At 48.0% G+C, this 23,956-nt stretch overlaps 1 protein-coding gene across 8 annotated transcripts in view; it reads left to right on the top strand.

Annotated features, from left to right (window-relative positions):
- AGAP1 (ArfGAP with GTPase domain, ankyrin repeat and PH domain 1) overlaps positions 1-23,956 on the top strand; it is a 552,897-nt gene that overhangs the window by 417,081 nt on the left and 111,860 nt on the right. For 6 of the 8 annotated variants that reach the window (XM_027117564.1, XM_027117546.1, XM_027117554.1 and 3 more), the window contains one exon: positions 15,382-15,543. The exons of the other annotated variants lie outside the window; for them this stretch is intronic. In XM_027117564.1, coding sequence (XP_026973365.1) covers positions 15,382-15,543 — 162 coding nt within the window. The remainder of the gene's footprint in view (positions 1-15,381; positions 15,544-23,956) is intronic. 8 annotated transcript variants of the gene reach the window in all.

Here is a 23,956-nt window from a genome sequence, read left to right as displayed (position 1 = left end):
GGTGTATAGGTATGAAACAGGTGACCAAGGCAGCTCACGATGCAAATTTAGGTAAATGTATTCTGAGTGTCTCTTGCATCCACACATGCAGTATAGAATTACAGTTGGATGTGTTTGGTTTTTGCAGTGTTAATTGGATCTGTTTTTTTAAACACATAGTATCTTCCGGCTATTTTCCCAGGACCTAAAACAGTGCTTCCCACAAAGCGGGCGCCGGGTAGTTATTTGTGGGCTGGTGTCTGTGTGCGCACGTGCAAACGCTCTCTGAATATGTCGTCAAGGTCATGCTCGTCCAAGTGGGGAGCTTTGTCACCTTTGGTCCCCAGTGGTTGCCAGTTGCCCTGCTCCAGCTCCAGGGCTTTCTGTGCAAGACTGCTGAGGGGGGATTACCAATGGAACCCAACCCTTCAAAGCTCCGCCGTGGGCTTAGTGGCTCAAGGTGGGAGGGAGTCCCGCGCAGGAGCCTCCAATCCACTGACTGGGGCGATTGTTAGGGCCCAGGTGTGACGGAAAGGAATAGAGTTTCTGAGACTTGTGGGGCCTCTCTTTCAAGCAGCCCGACGTTTGAGGCACCTGATACCATCTCTCACTGGCGTGCCACCCAGCATCAACAAAGGCTTGGGAACCACAATCAAACCTCCTGTCCCACGGTTTAGGAGACAGTAGTGAGATGACATAGAACAAGAAGTTTTTCAAGTATCATTTTAAATGTTGAGAAGATATTATTTCTATGACTTTGCAAATTACCATTTGATTTCATCCAAAATAAAAAAGCCATCTGTTGAGTTGAAACATAACATAACGTGACATGTGATGATGCCCAAGGGAAATCTAGATCTTTTTTAAAAGAAGATACAATTTATCATCTTCATAGGGTAATCATTTATTCTACAAAGGGCTCAAAACTGTGAGGGTATTTAATGCAGATTTTTTCAGCTGGCATTTAAATAATATCTAAAACCTCTAGGTCACAGATATACAATGATAGATATACGGATTTTTGTTTCTTCCAGCATTCAAAGACTTTCCTTAAATGTGGGGTTTTTGTTTGTTTGTCTGTTGTGGATTTTTTTGTTTGTGTGTGTGTGTGCGCGCACGCGCTGCAGTTTGTGTTTTGGCGTTTCTTTTTTTTTGGAAGACTTTTTACTGAGCATCTATTTTGGGTGTTTGGTGCCTACTGGCTGCTAAGCGTACGTAAAGAAGTTAAAACTCAGAGGGACACCACCAAATAAGGGAAGCATCCCCAGAGCCAAGTCACAGCACTCAGAAGGCGATGAAAGGGTGCAGTGTTGTGTGGGAGCTGGGAAGAGGGGCCAGGAGGACTTCACGATGAGGGTCGTCTGGCCCTGGGCTCCCACCCCGGCAGGAATCCGTGAGCTGTCTGCTGTCGGCACTGTACTTCGTCCAGCTTTAATCTCGGGATGTCTAAGAGTGAACGTCCCAGATCCTCTCTAATAGTTATCAGAACTTTCCCCCTAAATTTATAGTCTTCTTTTGGTACCAGTAATGTCTGTTTTTTGTGTTGCAGTTCTGTGTTCAGATTCCTTAGTTTCAACTTCTTGGATGATTATTCTTTTTTCTTTTTTTTTAATTGAGGCATAGTTGATGTCCAGTATTAGGTAAGGTTCAGGTATACAACATAGTGATTCACAATTTTTAACGGTTATATTTCATTTATAATTATTACAAACTATTGGCAGCGTTCCCTGTGCTGTACAATCTACCCTTGTAGTTTATTTTATACATAGTAATTTGTTCCTCTTAATCCCCTACCCGTCTTGCCCTCCCCCTTGCCTCTCCCCACTGGTAACCACTAGTTTGTTCTCTATACCTGCGAGTCTGTTTCTTTTACTATCTTCAGTAGTTAGTTTTTTTAGACTCCACATATAAGTGATACCAGTATTTGTTTTTCTCTGTCTGACTTACTTCACTAATATCCTCCAAAGCCATCCATGTTGTTGCAGATGGCAAATTTTCATTCTTTTTTATGGCTGAGTAGTATTCCACTGTGTGGGTATCTAGATGTATAGATAGAGGTAGATAGATTTCTCACACCTTCTTTATCCATTCATCTGTCGACGGACACTTAGGTTGCTTCCATATCTTGGCAGTTGTAAATAATGCTGCTGTAAACATTGGGATGCACGTATCTTTTTGAATTCGTGGTTTTTGTTTGTTTATTTTTTTTAATAAATTCTACCCAGGATTAGAATTGCTGGTTCCTATGGTAGTTCTATTTTTAGTTTCTTGAGAAACCTCCACAGTGGCTGCACCAATTTACATGCCCACCAACAGTGCAGAAGGGTTCCCTTTTCTCCACACCCTCACCAGCAGTTGTTATTTGTGGATGACTGTTGTTTTAAAAAACTTGATTGCCTTTTGTGGCCATGTTTACATGGTCTTCAGGATTAAAGGAGGCTAAGAGCATGTCAGTGACCCTCCAGGACCACCTAGATTACCCGTCCACTCAGCATCTATCATCGTCCCTCTAATGTGTGAGTCTGTGTCTAGTGTGTGTTTATTGATGATATCCCCTCACCAGGACATCAGCTCTCTAGGACAGGAGATTTGTTTTATTTACTTCCGTTGTTACAGCTCTAGAAGAGAGCCTGACGGGGTGAGTGGGTCTGTCTGTCCACCCATTTGTCTGGCAGTTGGTCAGTACCACACTGAGCACAGGGTCCCAGCCCTGTGTGGTGGTGTGTCTTCTTGGACTGGTGTGGGACGTGAGAGGAGGAGAAGAGTCAGGATGGCCCGGGGCTGTTGGCCTGCACACCTGGAGGGTGGAGTCGGTGTTGGGCAGGATGGAGAAGGAGAGGCCGGGCTGCGGCAGGCCGAGGGCAGGTGTTCAGGGGTGCTGTCCTGCCCATTTTACATGTGGAGATACTGAGGCCAAAAGAGATGAACTACCCAGTCACATAGCCAGGTGGGATTCTGAACTGCTTTTCTGATTCCACAGCTGTGCTAGTTCCTTCTGAGGAACTCGTCCTGTGGTTCTCTTCCTGCCCCCCATCTGCATCCCTCTTGCACCCCTTGATGTTGTCCATCTTGAGGACCATGGACTTCTTCATCGGGAAATGGTCAGGGTAGGAGCTGGAATGTGCATCAGCTCCTGGGCTTCAGGGACGTGATGGTTTGGATGCCTTCGCACACTGCCGTGGGGGGAGCACAAAGCTTCTGGGAGCAGTTTAGCATCAGGTATCCCGAGCCCCACAAATACTCATTTTCTTGGGCCCACATCCCTTGAAAACTGCCCTCATGCAATAATTCCGAATATGGAAAATATATGAAAAGTATTGATTTATGGTCAGAATTTTTCAGTCCATCTAAGCATTAGGGAGACAGTTAAGCACACTGAAGCACACTCTACTCTTTAGATTATTGACCTTTTTGACATTTGACCCTGGAGCGATGGATGGTGTATCACAACCAAATGACCTCCTGTTTCAGTCTGGGCTTCTGTATATCAGGTTTTCTTAAAGCTGGGGACACCATCGCTCTACTTTTTCAAACCACGTGATATCAGTAGAGTAAGAGCAGGGATGGGTCATGAAGAAACAGCCTTGTTTTGATGCATTTCTATACCTTGAGAAGAAGGAACCAACTGAACATATTCAGGACCCTGGACAGAGCCCGCTGGGGACTTGCAGAACTGAAGCTGGCCTTTCCTGCCTCAGACAGGACCATTTCGTGTGCAGGAGTTGGGAATTTGATTCCAAGTGACTTTTAATAGAAACAGCTAAGTTTCTAAAGATGGGAAATTTACGTTATCGAAGAGGGAGCATGCATTTAATTAACTTCTCTATCTAATTGAGTTTTCTTCTAGACATCTCAGCCGTTCCCCAACCTGCTCAGCCAGTGGAGCCTCCCACGTGAAAGAGAATCTCTTTGTCATTGAGCAGCCGTAAGCGCCCCACTTGAGAAATGGTTGTGGCTGATTATGTAAAACGAGGTGCAGGCATCTCTTGAAGTGATTTCATTTCCACCGAACGGTACTGCTCAGAGTGCCTTTACACGTTTTCGGAGTACACTGGATTAATTTAAACTTTGTGCGCTTGATTCAGCTAAAATTCCGCCAGAGAACAATTGAATTTTTGACCCTGAAATATACAATCCTGACCTGCATTCCCCAGATCGGGTGATGGTATGAGTACAGGCTGACCATCCAGCATGAGGCTCAAGGATGCACTTGCAGAGCCTGCTGTAGCGAGCAAGAAGGGACAGGGGACAAGGTGATTCTGGGTGCAAGGAAACGGCATGCACCAGGAGGCCAGAGGGGAGGCGGATGTAGCTCAGGGAAGGGGGGAGGATGTGAGGAAACGAGAGGAGTGAGGCTGCTCCGCCCTTGGACATGTGCTCGCTGCACAGGACACGCGGGAGGCCGGGACGGCTCCCTCAGAGAAGGACAGAACATCCCAGGGTCCACCTTTTCTCTGAGACCCGGAACCAGGTCCTGGGGGCTGTCTGGAGGCCCAGGGAGCCACATCCAGTCCCCACACTCAACTTTGTGACCTAAGTCTTGTGAACGGCCTTAGCTTAAGTTTCTGAGTGTCGTCCGACCCCTCCACCCGGACCCCCTGCTCTGACACCGAACCTGCATTTGCTGGTCCCTCCCATTACCTTCTTTTGTCTTCCCTGTTCGGTTGCGTTGTAGCATTTAACACAATGGACCCCCGCCCTTTTCTTTTGTTTTAAAATAGCTTTAGTGAGCTAAAACTCACAGCACATAAACTTCATCCATTTAAAGTCTACAATTCAGTACTTTTAGTATATTCACAGAAATGTGCAACCTTCGCCACAGTCAGTCATAGAACATTTTTCATTGCCTCAAAATGAAACTCCGAACCCTAATTAGCGATCAGAGTTTGTGGGTTTTTTTTTTTTTTTTTTAAGGCTGTCATAGAAACATGTTTCAGTAAGTAAGCGCTTCATGTAAATGAAGACCAATTCCAACGTATTCAGCTTCGTTTACAGAGACCTCTGGGTATAACTGAACACAGCCCAGGTAGGAAATACTTCTCCCTCTGTTTCCTCTCCATTCTAGCCCCTCCTATTGTATTCCTTTCCTCCCACTTTTGTAACTCAGTCTAACACTGTGTTGTCTCTCCCTTTTCCCCAACACCTGTCATCTTCCTGGGCCCCCCGCAGTGTCCCCGCTGCCCCTTCTTCTGACACCGTGTACCTCTGTGTGAGCGCCGCTAGCTGCAAAGGGAACCGGACAATATGCCGGGCTCTGAAACATCTTCAGAGATTGGGATTCAAGTAAACGTCCTCCTGTTGAAAGCTCCCGTCAAAAGGACTGTGAGAAGGGGTGAGGTTTTGAACTTCACTTCACACTCACCTTTTAACAGCAGCCGGGATGTTGTGATTTCCTTGGATGGCAGAGGTGGCCTGTTCTTTATTTACCAGCCCACACATCTCTCTGAGCTTCAGAAAGAACAGAGCCCTTAGTGAAGATCCAAATTAGCTTTAGGTTGCCGGCTTTGTCTTGAAGGGAATAGGTTTTAATTAACTAGCTCCTACAGTGACTCCATCTTGAGTTTTTGGAAGGTTTTAACCCTCAGCTGATTCCCTCCACCCCAACCCGGCACCGACAAATAGCCCTGTCTTTGATCATTTTGAATTCTTGTAATACCAAAAAACAAAGATTTTTAGTAATATATTGTTCCTGATCCTGCCAGATGAGTAAGTTAGGGACTATGTGAAAGTGAGAGAGAGGAGAGCTAATATGCATTCACGGTCGGTCCTTTTCCTTTTCTCCTTTTTTTTTTTTTTTAATAGAGATTCAGGCTTCTTGTGAACATGCATTTTAAAGCAATTCCTATGTTTCGTCAGCACAGGAAATAACAATCAGCCTGCCCTCAGAGCTCCTGGCAGCTCCCCCAGATAGCGTGGCGGGCTCCCTGCAGCACATTCTGGGTGTCCACTCTCCAAATCAAGCCCGATACGGAAGCGTGGAGGGAGACGTCCCTCCAGAGGGTCCACAGCTCCCTGAAATGAACTCCAGAGTGGGGATCGGGGAAGGGCGTTGGACATGCAATGGCGGTAGGAACGCCAGTAGTTGTTGCGGTCATGACAGCCGCAGGGATGCCCCGCTCCTTCCCAGCGAGGTGCAGGAGGACACCCCCCCCCCCCCGGCATACACTTTTGGAGACCCTTGGGAGAAGCAGGGCCATGGGTATCACGGGCGTGGAGGCCGGTCTATTTGAATATCAGCCGGGATAGCAGAAAACGCATCCGCACACCTGGCGCTGACGGCCATCACCGAGGCATGCTCTCTGCAGCAGTTCATCAAAGATGGCCCCGCTAACGATCGGCTGGGCAGATAATCGGGCGAGAGTTAATTGTAAGGTTTGATATGGCATCTTGTCAGCAGAGATAAGTTGTCACGTTTTCCACTTGAGCTGAAACTAAATGATTGTAAAATAAGTTATGAGTGTCCTTGGGCCTGTCTGCCGGAATGACGGCTGAGAATACGTTCCTGGCCCAGCAGTCGCAAGCAGGCTACTTGATATTTATGCGAACGGAATGTTATTTTATTCCCCCTCCAGTCATGCTTGTCAGCTCTCCGAGTGAAAAGTGAAACTGCTTCTTTGACTCATACGTCACGTACTGAAGCTCGGAGACACTGCAGATAGTTATCGTTATTGCTCGTATTATATATTTTTTGGGGTGTGCGTTGAACATTGACGCCCGATTGGGAAGAACTAATGGCCGGCATTGAGCGCTCGGGACGGCGGTGGACCGGCCTGTCCCGGCTCGGCGCCTCGTCTCAGGGGCTCCGGTCCCTCCATCAGAGCCGGTTTAGAGGTGGCGTAATGAGGCGCTTGCCTCTTTCAATTTGGCATGGCTTTCTCCTTTCGGCGTCCCCCCCCCACCCCGCTCCCCTGCTCTCTGCACTTGCCCTCCCGTATTTAAGGCTGTCGACGGTACTGTCTGTCCCGACGCCCAGTAGTTGATACAGAATAAGTTGCGTTATTTGTACTGCGTTCTGTGGGCTCGTTTTCAGTGTCTGGGGCTGGGCTTTCGGGGCCTCTTCAGTTTGAAGGATACCTTGTCAGGCAGGCGGAGTCTGTTGGAAATGGAAAAGCACAGCACAGACGCCTGGTGCGTTTTGATTGCTCGTATTTTAAACCAGGGGAATTTTTTTTTTTTTTTTTTTTTTTTTTTTTCCGGCACGCGGGCCTCTCACTGTTGTGGCCTCTCCCGTTGCGGAGCACAGACTCTGGACACGCAGGCTCGGCGGCCATAGCTCACGGGCCCAGCCGCTCCACGGCACGTGGGATCTTCCCAGACCGGGTCACGAACCTGCGTCCCCTGCATCGGCAGGCGGACTCCCAACCACTGCGCCACCAGGGAAGCCCTAAACCAGGGGAATTTTAAATGACTCCTCTTGGAAGGGAGTTCTCCAAATCTAGAAGCCGGGCATTCATATACCGGCACTGGGACTCGGGACCCAGTTAGCTAGAAACCAGAGCTTCCTCAACGTGACCCCCATCCTCGAGAACGGTCAGGGCTGCCAGGGCCCCTCTCTCCTCCAGGCCTCCCTGACCACGCGTGGCCCCGCCCCTCCCTGGCCTCTGTCATGACTCACACTCCGACCTCCTCCTCTGTGCCCTGGTGCAGGTCCCCTCACATAGTGGGCGCTCCTGGTTCGTGGGCAGCTGCCTTTCCTCGCCCAGCTGACCAGCCCTGAACTGTGCCTGTTCCCACTGTCCCCACCCCAGAGCATCTGGTTTTTCCCACCCCCTTAGCCCGGCCACCGGGACGCCTGACCTCATAGTGGCTACCTCCAGCAAAAATGTTAGGAGCACGTGTCCAGGGCCTGGACCACAGTGGTGGAGTACTGACACAGGCAGGGAGGCGCTCGGGGCTCCAGCCTCACCTGCAGGAGGGCCTGGAAAGTCTCTGCATCAGGGCAGTGATGGTTTTCTTGGCGGTACCTTGATCCTGTGAGCAGCAAACCAGGCCATGGATGGGAAATGCTTCTTGGTCTCCAGGGGACTGGTGCATATCCCTTACTTTATTCATGCTCCTCCTTGCCTGCGGAAGAACTTGTGGGGCTTACCAGGGCTGGTCCTGCTTCCTGGTTTCATCATTATCATTATTGCTCTTATTACGAGATGGCAACCCGTGTCATCCTGAAAGCTCACCTCCCTCCTCCCTCCCTTCCTCCAGGCGCCAGGGCAGGACTCATGTTCTTCTGTTCTCCCTCCCCTTCTCCCTCCCCCGCCCCGCTCCTGGGCCTTCCCCTGACCTTGGCTCTCTGTCACTCTCACTCTGAGTCCTAGTGGCCCGAGCAGCCGTCCCAGGGTCATATTCCTGTTTCTCAAGGGAGGCCATGGGGCCGGCTTGCCTGTGCTCGCCTTGGTGACAGTGGACGTGAGGACGGTTCCTCACCTCACTTCTCTCTGCGCGCAGGTGGCGCTTCTGTGTACGTATGTTTAAATCCAGGCAGCTGGTGTGCTCGCCGTATATCTGATTCCCCTTTTCGTCCTCTGATCAGGTAGGCATCCTCTCAGTCATCGGAATCAACTCGAGGACAGGGATTTTCACCCTCTAGTCTCTGACATGACCCAGGTGCCTAGGCAGAGCTGGCCCCCAGAGCACAGAGGACCCACGAGGTGGGCGTGGTCGATGGAGGGGTCTATTAAGGGAGATACTTTGGCAACGTAAATAGACTTTATCTACCGTCTTAGTTGCTCACCTAAAAATAGGTTCCAGAGTGCTGGAAACTTACCCGACTGACTGCAGTTTGACACAGAAGCATGCTTGTGGTTACTTTTTATATATATATATAAATTTATTTATTTTTTATCTATTTTTACTTTCGGCTGTATTGGATCTTCGTTGCTGCTCCTGGGCTTTCTGTAGTTGCGGCGAGTGGGGGCTACTCATTGCGGTGGCTTCTCTTGCTGCAGAGCACGGGCTCTAGGCGTGCGGGCTTCAGTAGCTGTGGATCGCGGGCTCTAGAGCACAGGCTCAGTAGTTGTGGCGCACAGGCTTAGTTGCTCCGCGGCATGTGGGATCTTCCCAGACCAGGGCTTGAACCCGTGTCCCCTGCATTGGCAGGCGGAGTCTTAACAACTGCACCACCAGGGAAGCCCGCTTGTGGTTACCTTTAAAACTAAGTTGCAAAGGTGATTCTCTGTTACACACCCAAAGCAGTGCCATCCGCCTGTGTTAAAGCCTCTGCAAGAGAGAATCAACTCTTTATAAAACTCAGTTCCACAGACATGCCTGGAACCCCGATCATTCATCCCCAGGACGTTTCAGTCTCTGTCTTGGTGAAGAGGTTTGAAGGACGTTCCTGCCTTCAGAAGGTGTCCAGTTAACGAAGAGACAAAGGCACGGCTGATGGGGTGTACCGTGTGGTGAGGGCGGCCTCACCAGGGAGGCAAGGAGAGCTGGACAGGAGGTGACCGAGGGCGAGGGCCAGAATGGGGCCCTCTCCCGGCCATCACCCTTTGGATCGCAGGACCCACAGCTTCCTAATTTTCCTCCCACCCAACTAGTGTAAGGCCTCGCCGCGTCTTCCCAGCCAGGGAGGGAGCCAGGAACCACGTGGGGCGCTGCTGAGACGGGCGCCATCCCGCTGGGACCTGCCCACGGACGAGGCTGTGGGGATTCCCGGGCCTCAGCAGGGGCGTGTCGGGCTGGCGGGTCAGACGCGGGCAGGTGACACCTGGCACAGGCAGCCAGGAGGAGGACAGCTCTGAGGGGCTTTGCTTTAAGGAGGAGCAGAAGCCAGGTGGTGGCTGGGTGAGGGCCTGGAGTCACGGCAGGGTTTCGTCAGGAGCGGAGGTGATACAGCGATGCAGCACGTTTAATGCAGGCAGGAGCGGGTGCGAACTGCCGGGTGGAAGCCAGTTCACGGGGGAGGGGCCGCTTTGGCAACAGGGCGGGGCGAGGAGGCCCCGAGTCCGTGGGGACCCGGGACGGGAAGGGGGGTGCCCTCTTCTGGTTGCTGCTTTCATTGTTTCTTTTTGTGTCTGCAGTGAAATGAAAATGGGGGTCCTCGAGGGGGGTGGGCTGCAGGGCAGGGTGTCTGAGGGGAGTGGAGAAGCAGTGATAGAGCCTCTTGGAGGGGGAGGGGTGGATGTACTTCCAGAATGCAGTGGATCGAAGCACAGGCCAGAGGTTGGGCCCCTGTCCCACCCCAGCACCATAAAGGGGCCACACAGTAGAGGAAGCAGTTGACACGGTGCTGTTCTCTTCCATCCCGGGCCTGAGTCCTGGTGCGGCACAGGTAGGGGTGGAAATCATCAGTCAGGCTGGGGGCTGTGGTCAGGAGAGGTGGAGGCAGGGGGCATGGAGGCTGAAATCTGTAGGAGCAGTGCCTGTGATGTCGTCCCGCGGGGTAGGGAGAGAAATGGAACGTGAGGTGGATGTTAGTCGGTGAAGACCGATGGGGCCGGTAGATGGGACCTGAGGCCCCGGTGTAGGTGAGCTGGGCAGACTGGGCATGGGGGGGGTGCGGGGAATAGAACCCAGAGGGGCCGGTTCCTGCAGCAGGCGGGCCCGGGTCCGGACCAGGAGAGCAGCGGGTGCGGTGGCAGAGGGGAGGAAAGAGCTTCACGAGGTCACCTGGGAGGGGCCCGGAGGCCAGGATGCTGGAGGGAGTGCCCAGGAGGCGCCGGACGTGATCACAGGTCAGGGTGGGTGATCTGCTCCTGAAACGGGCAGTGAAGGGGTGGGACCTGGGGTCTTGGGGAGCGAGTGCGATCCCAGGGCACAGGCTTCAGAGGGGCCAGGACTTGGGGGGAGAAAGAGTGGTCTGCAAGCAGCAGCGCGGGGCTGGGAGGACGCCCCGCCCACCTGCGTGCTTTGTGGTGCAGGGGGAGACGTGTCCTGGGGGAGAGCCAGGGTAGCTCCAGGGAAAGGGAGCCTTCGGGAGGGTCTCTGGTGTGAGGAACATTGCCCCCAGCCCTCACAGAACAGGATTCTGGAGGAGGAGTCTGAGAGGTTGAAGAAGAATAGAAGAGCCCTTCCGAGTCCACAGGTTTCTCACTACTGACGTTTCGGGCAGGACGGTTTTCTGCGGCAGGGCTGTGCTATGTGTTGCAGGGTGTTGTTCAGCGTCTCAGGCTTGTGCCCACTTGATGCCTGTGGCACCCCGACCCTGCTCGGTCTGATAACCAAGAATGTCTCCAGACGTTTCCAGATGTCGCTGGGTGAGGGTTCCCAGTGGTGAGCCAGCGGGTTACTGGAAACATGGAGCCACGTGGGGATAGAGCCACTGGTGTTGAGGATGGGCTCCCAGAAAGGAAGGCTGTAAAGGATGCAGATGAGCTTGGCTCTGATGGTCCCTTAGGGGAAGGTGGGTGTCACCACTTGCAAGTAGTTCCTTCTCGAGATTGGCACTTAGCTACTTTCTTCGAGCGAGTCAGGAATCTCCCCCTCAATTACACGTATTGTAAGATACTCAGAAACCTTGGAAATGAGATTGTCGTGTCCCTGTCAGTTACTTTGCGGAAAGTTTCCTGCAGTCGGAAGGGGTGAGGGGAGATGCCTAGAAACAGGTGCCTGTCATTTTGGTTTCCAAAATGCTGAATTCTGAGCCCTAAACCAGTGAGTTTAAAATCCAGCCCAGGTCGGATTCTGAGTTAGATTGGTGATACTCTGTGCTTCGTGTGCGTATAGAAAAGGAAACAGTGATTTAATTGAACAGAGGTAGTTCATTAAGGAGAAGAAGTATTAACTGGATTTCCCTTTCTTGTTTTTACATTGGCAGACATATCTGTAAGTTGGGTACCCGTCTAGCTTTCAACAGAGTGTTTGACGAGGCTGTACCATAGTTTCTTTCTAGGCAAGTTCACAGGTGTCTGAGCTGGATGCCCAGACAGTATGATGTCCCCAGGTCCTACTCAGTGATCACTCAACAGAGCTTCTGGTTGTGGATTGGTGAGTGAAGATTCAAGGCTCTGTCTTGACCTCACCTTGTTGAATATCTTTTCCATCGATTGGGATGAATACACAAAGTTGTGTGCTCAGAACAGCCAACAAGACCTAAGACAATTGGGAAGAATAACGAAGTGTGGGGACTTGCCTACCTTATGAGCTACCGAGGTGACTGAAGTGCCGTAGCGTTCAGGACCGTGTGCTAATAGAACACAGATAGGTGAAAAGATTATTGGAGAAGAATAGAGAACCCAGAAATAGAGCCACCTCACATATATGGAAGCCTGTTATATGACCGTATAGCTTATGTATATATTCTGAGCATCTTAAAAAGAGATATTGGTACCCACCTAAAGAACTGCTGGATGATGGAAGGGACCCAGGTGTCCCTATTATAATGCTGCATCCACCGCGTGCCCAGCATCGGGCGGCTCAGGACGGGGGTGCGCACCTTCAGCTGCCCTGGGAAACAACCATGCCAGCTACATCCAGATAACGGACAGACGGACAGACGGCCAAGGGCAGGAAGCACCAGCTCTAGGATCAGTAGGGGTTCAGAGATGAGAAATGTTAGCTTGGGAGAGATTGTGACATAAGGATTAAGAGGCGTAGTTGGGAATGAACATTGTGCATTGAATTGAGGGGACACCTGAGGGACAGAGTGAAATAATGAAACGCCAGCCGTGCTGCAGCAGAGGGCAGCTGTCTCTGCCTGCGCCCCTCATCTGCCTCCGCGATTGGAGGGTCATTGGGACCATTGTTTCCCCATGGCCTGTCACCACACCCGGCACAGGATGGGTTCTTAACACTTCAGAGTCAGAGAGGATGCAGTCAGAGGGTGAAGACTTTTGAAACCTGGGCAGCAAATACTTGAAATGTACAAAAATATTCATTGTAAGGTTTGAGCATTGACTAACATGTGAAAGGGTTGCTTTACGATCAGCCAGTGGTCTTGGGGTCCCTGGACCTCTTAGCAACATCAGGCAGCTTCTGAACCCTCTGAAATTGCGCACAAGTATTAACTAGACTAGCCTTTTTTTTTTTCTTTTTCTGGGATGCCTACAGCTTTCATCTGATATTCAGTAGGATCTAGCATTTTTTAAAAAAATGTATGTAAGAATTGCCACTTTTAGAAGATTCGTATTGCGGAAGACTGGGACAACTTAAAAGGTGGCAAGCCAGCAGGAGAGAGCCCTCCTGCAGTTAGCTGTACCGTCCAGGCCTGGGGGGTAAGGATCGGACCCAGGGTGAGTGTGGCTTCAGTGGAGAGCAGGTGGGAAGTTGGAAAGAGAATGCAGAATAAATGGCCACTTTGTGGATAAAGATGCAACCTGGAGCCCCAGACTCCGTGAGGCAGGTTCTCCTGCAGGAGCCGTGGGTTGACTCTTCACACCCCTCCCAGGACAGGCTCCCAGAGGCCTTTGCTCCACAGGTGACGGGGATATGGAAAGAAGGTTGATCCTTCTGACCGTGCAGAGATGGGATGGGATCACTGGTCTTAGGATATCAGGAATTTGCATCCTAGGGCATTCCTGGAACCATATTTGTAGCTAAAAAGATACTGTGTTCTTTGACAGTTCTCAGTACATGATAAAATGTCCTAGAACATCAGAAAATGAAAAGATTTTAAATTCATTTTGATTTCGAGTATCTTTATATTTGAAATCATGTCATCCTTCTGTTCAAAATCCTGCCAGGCTCCTCATTTCCCCCAGAGTAAAAGCCAGGGCTCTAGATAGTGGCCAAGCCCCTTCCTCTCTCCAGTGCCATTTGCTGTGAGTCTCCCATCCTCAACTGGCCCCGGCCACTGGCACCCCCCTCTGCTTCTGGAACACACCAGGCGCGCACACCTGGTCTTCGGGCCAGGTTCTGACAACTTCCTCCTCCCCGAGGTGCACATTCACCTTCTCATGCCTTTACCATCTTCAACTATTGCCTCACGCGTCACTTTCTCAGTGAGACCCACCCTGTCATTTAAAATGGCAACTCCCTCTCACCGTGCTGCCGCCTCCCCAGTGTCCACCCTTCGCACCCTCCTTTTCCCTCTCCAGCTCTCACCACCTCGTAATGAGCTGTGGGTTGTGGCCCCACTACTGTGTCAGTGCCACTCAGACGGGAACCTTTATCTGTCTTTCTCAGTGATGGATCCCAAACATCTGGAAAAGTGGTGGCCCACAGTAGGCCTCAAAAAATATTTGTTGAATGAATGAAATATATCGCACAGAAAGTTCTGTCTTTTGAGTTACAAAGATGCTGAATCATGAAATACAGAATTCTTAGAACTTTGGAGGTGTTTAGATGGTGTTCCCCCATCACTTTCTCTGGGTACTTTTCCGTTCTGTTGAATTTCATGTTCATTTCAGGTGTTTTCATGGCATTCTGTTCTTCTCTCTGATAAAGTAAAAACAGACATAATAAATTGAGAGTTTCACTTCCAGTGAATGATCACATTTGTGCACTGGTTTTAAAATTTTGTAAGTAGCTTCTGTGAATCAAAAATTGGCAGGTCTACTATGGACTTCCAACCCTATTGCTGGACATCAGTGAGAGAGGGAGGTGGCATGCCGATTTTCACTACTAATAAATTAACGTACAGCCATACATAATGTTGGGGGTAGAGGACAGAGAATCAGGAATGCCTTTATCTTGTGTGTACACACACGGAATCAACCCCATTTAAGATGACACTCACGTGTATTCCTAAGCGTCTTTACTTCATTCCTAATATATCACAGTAATTATGGGAAGAGAAAAATAAGGAAAAAGCTTCCCACCTCCCGCTTTCCTCTTCCAGAACTCCAATTATGCAAAATAGAGAACTTTATAAGTAAGACAGAGAAAGAAGTATCATAGGATACTGCTTATATGTGGAATCAAAAAAAAAATGGTACGAATGAGCTTATTTACGAAACAGAAATAGGGTCACAGATGTAGAAAACAAACTGTGGTTATCGGGGGGGAAGGGAGGAGGGATAAATTGGGAGATTGAGATTGACATATACACACTACTATATATAAAATAGATAACTAATAAGGACCTACTGTAGAGCACAGGGAACTCTACTCAGTACTCTGTAATGACCTGTATGGGAAAAGAATCTAAAAAAGAGTGTATATATGTGTATGTATAACTGACTCACTTTGCTGTGCAGCGGAAACTAACAACATTTTAAATCAACTAGACTCCAATAAAAATTAAAAAAAAAAAAAAGTTGGAGAAGCACAGGCCTAAAAAATAAAAAAGAAAGAGAGAGAGAACTTTAAATTCTCCAGAGCATAAGGATGACGCCAAGAGGAGAGCCTGCCTTTGAACTGCAGGGGCGCTGTGACCTCTAACACGGGATGCTCTGGGCCTCCGGCCCAGGGGTTATTTGCGGAGCATGATGTGGCACTGGAGGAACGTTGCTGTAGTACTTGTGCGAAGTCTACTTTGTAAGTGTTGACCTTTGCGTTCTTTTGCCTTTTCCGGTCCGGTGGCAGACACGGGGCTCGGTGACTCCGTGTGCTCCAGCCCAAGCATCTCCAGCACCACCAGCCCCAAGCTCGACCCGCCCCCCTCCCCTCACGCCAACAGAAAGAAGCATCGGAGGAAGAAAAGTACCAGCAACTTCAAAGCCGATGGCCTCTCAGGCACTGCTGACGGTAAGGCCTCCCGGGACCTCAGGGCCAGAGTCCGCGTTCCTGAAAATTGATTTTTACTTTTTCTCATTTGTGGAATCATTGATCCTCAGAACCACACATGCACAATAACGCAGGTCAGTGCGTGTGCTTTTTGCTAACGAGGCGGTGCTAGGGGACCCTGTCTTCACTCACTGATTCTCGAGGCTGTGCAACCACAGCAGCTGTCTTACCTCCTGGCGGTTGTGGCCTGGTCAATGGTGCTGCTGGTGTCCCCTTCGTAACATCTGGTCAAGTTGTTTGGTCTTCCCCGACCCCGGCAACCTGGGGTCGAGGTGTCTGCTCCAGCCGAGCTGTGCCATGTTGTCTTCCTCCAAAAAAGATCGGCGCCTCCTAACTTAGGAATCTTCCCTGACACCGGTAGACTTAACTCTAGTACGACAGCCACTCCGATGCTGACTTTCAGCGACGTGTGATGATAAACGCCCCTTCTGTTAGCGTCCGTCACTCTTTTTGTTTTGTGAGCTGCATTAGTATTCCCGCTGACACAGTTTGTCTTGCTTCTCCTTTGACTTGTTGAAGTCGGGTTTTATTCTCAGCGATGGCCCGATGTGATCTTTCAGAAGCGGCCCCTTCTGATGGACTTGTGTTCTTTTATTCCATGGATGCAAGTGGAGATACACACGCATGCACACGTACACACACATTGTGGGAGGTGAAATTAATGTAGTTTCAATAAACAAGTTAAACAGATACTTCAAAGGAAAATTAAAATTCCCAAACATGGTTGTATAACATGAATAATCATTGGTGAGACCAATAGTAGTAAAAGAATCTGGTTTCAACAAGGATTCCATATACGCTGGAAATACCCTCATAACTGATATCCTTTTTCTCTATTTCTGCCACACTTTTTCTGAATACTCTTTTGTTCAAACTGTAAGTTTCAGTGTTAAAGAAAGTGCCTGTTCCCTCCTCATATCCAAAGATGAGCCCGTAGACCCACAACGTATATGTTAGCGGGGAAGGAACGGAGTTTACAGTACACGCTCTGTGTCATTTACCGTAATCCTGTGAGTTGGTTGGTGGCGTTTTCATTTATAATGAGGAGACTGGGGTTCAGAGTGTCAGGGAGCTTGCTGGGGCTCCCACGGTGGCAGGGAGGAGTCTGAAAGCCCTTCTTCACCACATTTCTTACCATTTTGCTTCCCATAGCTCCCTGCTAACAAGTTTAGCCAATAAAAACCAATTCTCTCCTGTTATGATAAATGAGGATGATTCTATTATATCAGCAGTGGTGAAAAATAATGATTATGGATCAAAGCACCCACCCAGACACCACTGACCTTCCCCTTTGGAAAAGAAATCGGCCACAGATGCCGAGCATTGATGAGACACCTTCCAACAACTTCAGCAAAAAGCCCCCAGCCATGCACAGATGGCCACACCCCACCAACAAAAGGACTGAGGTAAAGCCAGGAAGATGCATGGCCTCTCAGCAGGGTGGGGAACCTGTGCCCCACATACCCAGGGGAAGAGTAAGCTTTGCTCTATGGAAAGGCCTCATGCCCATTTCACGGATAAATATCGTACCGTGTCTGTCATGTGTTTCCAACCAATGACGTTTTTCAAAAGTGTCTGCCACTTGGTAGAAACTGGGGATCAAGTCCACCCTTCACTACATTACACACATTTTACACATTCTAATCATCCCACCCACCTACTGACATAGTGAAAGCTGTGTGAATAAGATACAAACTGAAAGTAAATCAGTAGCGGTTGCGTGTTTAATCGGGCTGCGGGTTCAAAGCATCCCGGTCATCCAGTGAGTTTGCAGAAAACTTGCCAAGTGACTGTAAGCTTGTCGGACGCCTGAGATGTTTCCATCTTCCACCGCCTGAGTTACTGAGGTTGTACTGTGTGCTCCAAGCAATAGCCTGTGACGAGGCTGAGTCATATCCTCAACCCCAAACCAACCACAGACCCTTTCATTAAAGGGCCTTACTGCTGAGGCAGTGATGCAGACAGAAAGACAGACTCCCGGCCACCAAAGAAACACCCAATTTAGAAACCACAACAGCATCTCAGGCATGAACGATGAGTGGTGGTTGTGTGTGTTCAGAAGTTCAACACTAATGATTAGAGAGGAAGCCGGGCCTCACTTTGTAGTTCAGAAGACTGTCTCTGTGATGCCACAGTGTGACGTCTTTCCAACAGAAAATAAGACAAGTTCTCGGTAAAAAGAGAACGGATCATTTTTCCCGAGGAAAGGTTACCTGCCGACCTATAAATGAGTCGTTTTTCGGAGACAGGCTGTATTGATTGTATCCAAGACACACTGTTTTTCTTTTCTTCACATTTTCGCATCCCTGAAGTCAGAAGGCATCGTTCAATTGAGATCATTTTCGATTCAATGATATACAATATTTTTTAGTACTCTTAGCAACTCTTATTAATCAAAGTGTATTGTGGGAACCATCAAAACTAAGCCTTCTCTTCTTGAAATGAAAGCTAGTTGTATATTTTTAGAGGGCTGTTTCATTTTAATTGTAAAAAAAGATTTCTCTTTCCTGCAAAGCACTATGACTTGTTATTACCAGTATATTCTCTTTTGTTTGACCTCGTGCTGGAAAGTCGCAATTGCAGATGCAAAATGTTCTCTAGATGGTGTCCATAAAGTAGGTGAATTGTGTAGTTTTTGACATACCCCATTGGAACAGATGACTAGACTCAGATCTCTTTAGAGTATAAGAAAAATAAAATTCAGCTATTTCAGTCAGGGTCCCGGGAAAAACATGGCACCCTCAACTGGGTCGTTGATAGGAATTTTCCACAGGGACTATCTACAGAGGTGTGGGCAGGGTGTGGGAAGAGCTATAGGGATGGTGCAGACTCCCAGTGGGGTGATGGGGAAAGGAGGGGCCGGTTATGAGGACCCAGAGAGGGCGGTGTCTGGGGGAGGTCTCCATCAGGAGCTGTGTCCTTCAACAGAGGGACATGTGCCACCCCAGTGACCCAAAGGATGAGGGGGCACAGGGGAGGCGCCTAACCTCACTCTCCTCCCTGCCTCTGGTCTCATGCCACCACCTCCTTGACCAGACCCAACCAGAAGCCAAAGGGTGTGAGAACTACTGCTGCCGCCACCCAGGCCTGCCTCTGAGGGCGTTGGAGGGCAGGTGGAGGTGAGCCAGCGGAAGCCGTGTGCTGCCCACACCTTTCACAGTGCCTCTTACAAGCCCCTGGGCACGTCTGTCCGCTGATCTTTCATCAGCACGGTAGACCAGAAGCCTCTGTCCACCGTGGCCCCCGAGGGCCTGGCCTGAACCCCACCGAGGGAGGGGTCAGAGCTCCCCAGATGCACTTCTGAGCCGTCGCCCAGCCAAGTCCGAAAGGGAGCCCCCACGCCCTTCCCAGTCTCTTAGCTGAGCACAGAGGTTCTAGCGCTGGATATTCCTTACCTTTGTGGCGTCTTTGTTCAGAAAGTAAAGGCTAAAGTGTATCATCAGTATTTATGCTGCCTGAAAAGCCAGAAACTCTCTGTCTACCTGGGGATCCTTGGTGCTCCTGATGGAAATAAGGATCTTCCTTCCATGAATTTTTCGCTGCCCTGGCCCTCATCGGACTTGATTTTAGTAGTTCTTTTCTGCAGAAGAACAGTAGTTCTACACAGAATGGGAGAAAATGCTGTCACCTTGGGACTTCCCTGGTGGCGCAGAGGTTAAGAATCCACCTGCCAGTGCAAGGGACACAGGTCGATCCCTGGTCCGGGAAGATCCCACATGCGGTGGAGCAACTAAGCCTGTATGCTACAACTACCGAGCCAGTGCTATAGAGCCTGCGAGCCACAACTACTGAAGCCCGCGCGCCTAGAGCCCGTGCTCCACCACAAGAGAAGCCACCACAATGAGAAGCCCGTGCACAACAAGGAGTAGCCTCCACAACTAGAGAAAGCCCGCGTGCAGCAACAAAGACCCAATGCAGCCAAAAATAAATGAAAAAATAAATAAAATAAATTTTTTAAAAAAGAAAATGCTATCACCTAAATTAAGAACAATCATTTTCTTATACTTACAATTTAAAATGAATGGACAAAAGACCTGTATGCAGAAAACTATGACACTGATGAAAGAAATTAAATATGATACAAATACATGGAGAGATATACCATGTTCTTGGATTGGAAGAATCAATATTGTGAAAATGACTATACCACCCAAAGCAATCTACAGATTCAATGCAATCCCTATCAAATTACCAATGGCATTTTTTATGGAACTAGAACGAAAAATCTTAAAATTTGTATGGAGACACAAAAGACCCCAAACAGCCAAAGCAGTCTTGAGGGAAAAAAACAGAGCTGGAGGAATCAGACTCCCTGTCTTCAGACTATACTACAAAGTTACAGTAATCAAGACAATATGGTACTGGCACAGAAACATAGATCAATGGAACAAGGTAGAAAGCCCAGAGATAAACCCACACACTTATGGTCAACTAATCTATGACAGAGGAGGCAAGGATATACAATGGAGAAAAGACAGTCTCTTCAGTAAGTGGTGCTGGGAAAACTGGACAGCTACATGTAAAAGCATGAAATTAGAACACTCCCTAACACCATACACAAAAATAAACTCAAAATGGATTAGAGACCTAAATGTAGGACCGGACACTATAAAACTCTTAGGGGAAAACATAGGAAGAACACTCTTTGACATAAATCACAGCAAGATCTTTTTTGATCCACCTCCTAGAGTAATGGAAATAAAAACAAAAATAAACAAATGGGACCTAATGAAACTTCAAAGCTTTTGCACAGCAAAGGAAACTATAAACAAGACGAAAAGACAACCCTCAGAATGGGAGAAACTATTTGCAAACGAATCAACGGACAAAGGATTGATCTCCAAAATATATAAACAGCTCATGCAGCTCAATATTAAAAAAACAAACAACCCAATCCAAAAATGGGCAGAAGACCTAAATAGACATTTCTCCATAGAAGACATACAGATGGCCAAGAAGCACATGAAAAGCCGCTCAACATCACTAATTATTAGAGAAATGCAAATCAAAACTGCAATGAGGTATCACCTCACACCAGTCAGAATGGGCATCATCAGAAAATCTACAAACGACGAATGCTGGAGAGGGTGTGGAGAAAAGGGAACCCTCTTGCACTGTTGGTGGGAATGTAAATTGATACAGCCACTATGGAGAACAGTATGGAGGTTCCTTAAAAATCTAAAAATAGAATTACTATATGACCCAGCAATCCCACTACTGGGCATATACCCAGAGAAAACCATAATTCAAAAAGACACATGCACCCCAGTGTTCATTGCAGCACTATTTACAATAGCCAGGTCATGGAAGCAACCTAAATGCCCATCGACAGATGAATGGATAAAAAAGATGTGGTACATATATACAATGGAATATTACTCAGCCATAAAAGGGAATGAAATTGGGTCATTTGTTGAGACATGGATGGATCTAGAGACTGTCATACAGAGTGAAGTAAGTCAGAAAGAGAAAAACAAATATGCTATATTAACGTATATATGTGGAACCTAGAAAAATGGTACAAATGAACCGGTTTGCAGGGCAGAAACTGAGACACAGATGTAGAGAACAAACGTATGGACACCAAGGGGGGAAAGCCACAGGGCGGGGGTGGGGGGGGGCGGTGTGGTGGTGGTGGGATGAATTGGGAGATTGGGATTGACATGTATACACTGATGGGTATAAAATGGATGACTAATAAGAACCTGTTATATAAAAAAATAAAATTAAAATTTAAGAATTTAAATAAAATGAATGGAATGAGTCTGGTGAATTATAGGAGTAGAATCTATGACTGAAGAATTCCTTTATGAGTATTTTGAGTTCCAACATGGTCACTGGGCTCACGTATAATTATTACTTTCATTAAAAGAGTCAGTATTGTAAAGTATTCCAGCCCCTTCCTTAGGTAAGTGTGGAAGAATGGAGAGGTACAAGCTAGTGTGGGTGACGTATGTCATTTAAAGCAGAAGTGCGTCAGACAGGTGGGTGTGTGCCTAGGTGTTCCCAGGACTGAGACCTGAGGTGTGTCTTTGGGCAGGTGAAGGGCTGCCATGCTAACTGCTGGAGGATCCTCTGTACTTCTCCAGCACATTCTGCATCACCGGGCATCTGGCCCCCTATCTACCTACTTGGAGGCTCCCCCAGGTTTAGATCTGTTCTTTCCATACATACAGTCTCTAAAAATATGTGAGAGTTTTTCAAATTCTGTGGCCCTGTTTGTAATGATATGCACCTTTGTGATGTTTTTATCTGGGAAAACGACTGTTCGTTAAGAACGTCAGAAATAGGGACTTCACCGTTGAGTTTAACTTTGAGGTAAGCTTCTTGGAAACCAGCATCCTCCAGCCTTACCATTAAAAATGTGAAGGTGGTATCATTAACCTTTTTCAACAAAACTTCTGAATCCCGAATACTACTTGTATTCTTATTTAATAGACCATTGGGAACAACAGATATTAAAATATCAGTGACAGTCTTGATTTTAAATTGGATTTGATTTGCTCAGGATTATTAGTTATATTTAAGAAAATGGGTATGTTCAGATGTGGGTGCTGATCTCAGTGATGATCGTAGATCAACGGAAGTCAGTCCGCGTGTCGGTAAGCAAGATGGTGACACAGCACAAGAGGCATGGGGGCGTCCTAACTGTGTTCAAACCATGGAAAGAGAGTCCCAAATCATCCTGGGTGGCCCTGATGGGTTTCATTGGGACCAATGGGTGGAAGTTTCAAGGAGGTGGATTTTGGTTCAGATACTAAAAGGAAAACTTTGTAAGAGCCGGGGCTGTCCTGAGAGGCAAGGTTCCTGGTCTCCTGTAGCAAGTCCAGCACTGGTTGGGCCACTGTAGCGGAATCCGGGTTCTAGAAGGATGCTAGCCCCAGGGGCCCTGGGTTCATGGCCAGAACCAAGTTGAAGGGTGTGTGCCTGGAAAGCTCTTGGGTAGTGGGGATTTTGCAGATCTCTAATGACTTGCTGTCTTTTGGCATTGCCTTTGAATCACCCTCCTTTCTGGGTACCTTCTTATCCAGGGTTCAGGAGTGAGGTTATTGCGGCTGAAATGTACCCGTGGTCTCTGCGGTCCCAGTTCTGTGGTTCCCCAATCTGGTGGTTCTCGTTAGTTTTATAACATTCATGCAAGTTTGCATCCAGTGTTAATTTTCCTGTTTCCCCAGTGAAAAGGCAGAAGTAGAGAGAGGTTAAGTGGCTTTCTTGTCCAGGGTCAGGTTGCTGGTAGGTGACAGAACTGTCTCTTGATTCTCTGCCTCAAACTCTTTCCACCAGGCAAAAAGCAAGTCTTTGAGGTGTGTGGAGCGGCTTTTGAATCTAGGAGTGGGGCAGGCAGAGTGGCTTCCTTGATATTTCTCAGATTCCATGTAAAGACACTGACTTTTATACGGATCATCACATCTAGAAGTTGTGTAGCAAAGATCTTTCTTTAAAAATGCAGGGCCAGTCTGGATTTACCCAGTCTGATTATACAGGAGGGTATGCAGAAATCCTGTTGTTGGTGGTGGTGGGGTTTTTTTGTTTCTTTTTTGTGAGGTTTTTTGTTTTTTTGTTTTTTGGGTTTTTTGGTCCCCTTGGGTTCATGGTGCTTTTTACTAAAGGTCAGAAGGAAATTTATTTTATCCTTCTCATCTCCACGCCCTGGTTGTTCATTCTGGGTCTTTATAGACTCATTGTATGGTTGATCCTGGATAGATATTGAAATACTATCCTGTAGAGAAAAAGTCACAACTGGCCTCTGTCCATTACAGTAGAAAAATTGCCCATCACAGCTGTACCCACTAAGCCATCAGAGGCGAGGTCTCCAACATGTTTACAAATTACATTAACTTCAAGTTGCAGAGGCCAGACAGGACTTAGTTTTCCTTCATTCTTTCAGAGAAGAACCTGACATTGTGAATCATTTTATTCTTTCATCAAATATTAAGCAACAAGCACAGAGGAAGCACTGTGTGTTTGGCTCCATGGGAGACGAGAGAATTAAAACTCAGTTTCTGTCTCACCCCAAAGCATTCATAGCCTTAATATGGGAAGAAGACTTGCACCAGAGACTGTACCTAGGATTTCAGGCAGAATATTTAAGAGAGGCATGGGTGGTCCAGAAGAAAGACAGCACAGCATTGAGTTGTAAAGGTTAGGGGAAGCTAACATGTTGTAGAACTTCATTGTAGATTCTGCAGGTTTAATACGTAATGGTTATCTTATTTAATAAAATGCCACAAAAAGCATCACTCTTTCATTAAATGTCTTCTATTTACAGCAACCTGAAACACCAGTGGTAGTGATTGAATTAGTCACAAAACAAAGTTTTGTTTTCACTTAGATGCTAAGAAAACAGATGTTGCTGTAATTGATCAGTTACCTT

The sequence above is a fragment of the Aethalodelphis obliquidens genome, unplaced genomic scaffold (assembly GCF_003676395.1).
Source record: "Aethalodelphis obliquidens isolate GAN/ISIS:26980383/991018 unplaced genomic scaffold, ASM367639v1 scaffold2, whole genome shotgun sequence".
NCBI lineage: Eukaryota > Metazoa > Chordata > Mammalia > Artiodactyla > Delphinidae > Aethalodelphis > Aethalodelphis obliquidens.
The sequence above is the reverse complement of the archived record's forward strand: the minus strand, read 5'-3'. Positions and strand labels throughout refer to the sequence as shown.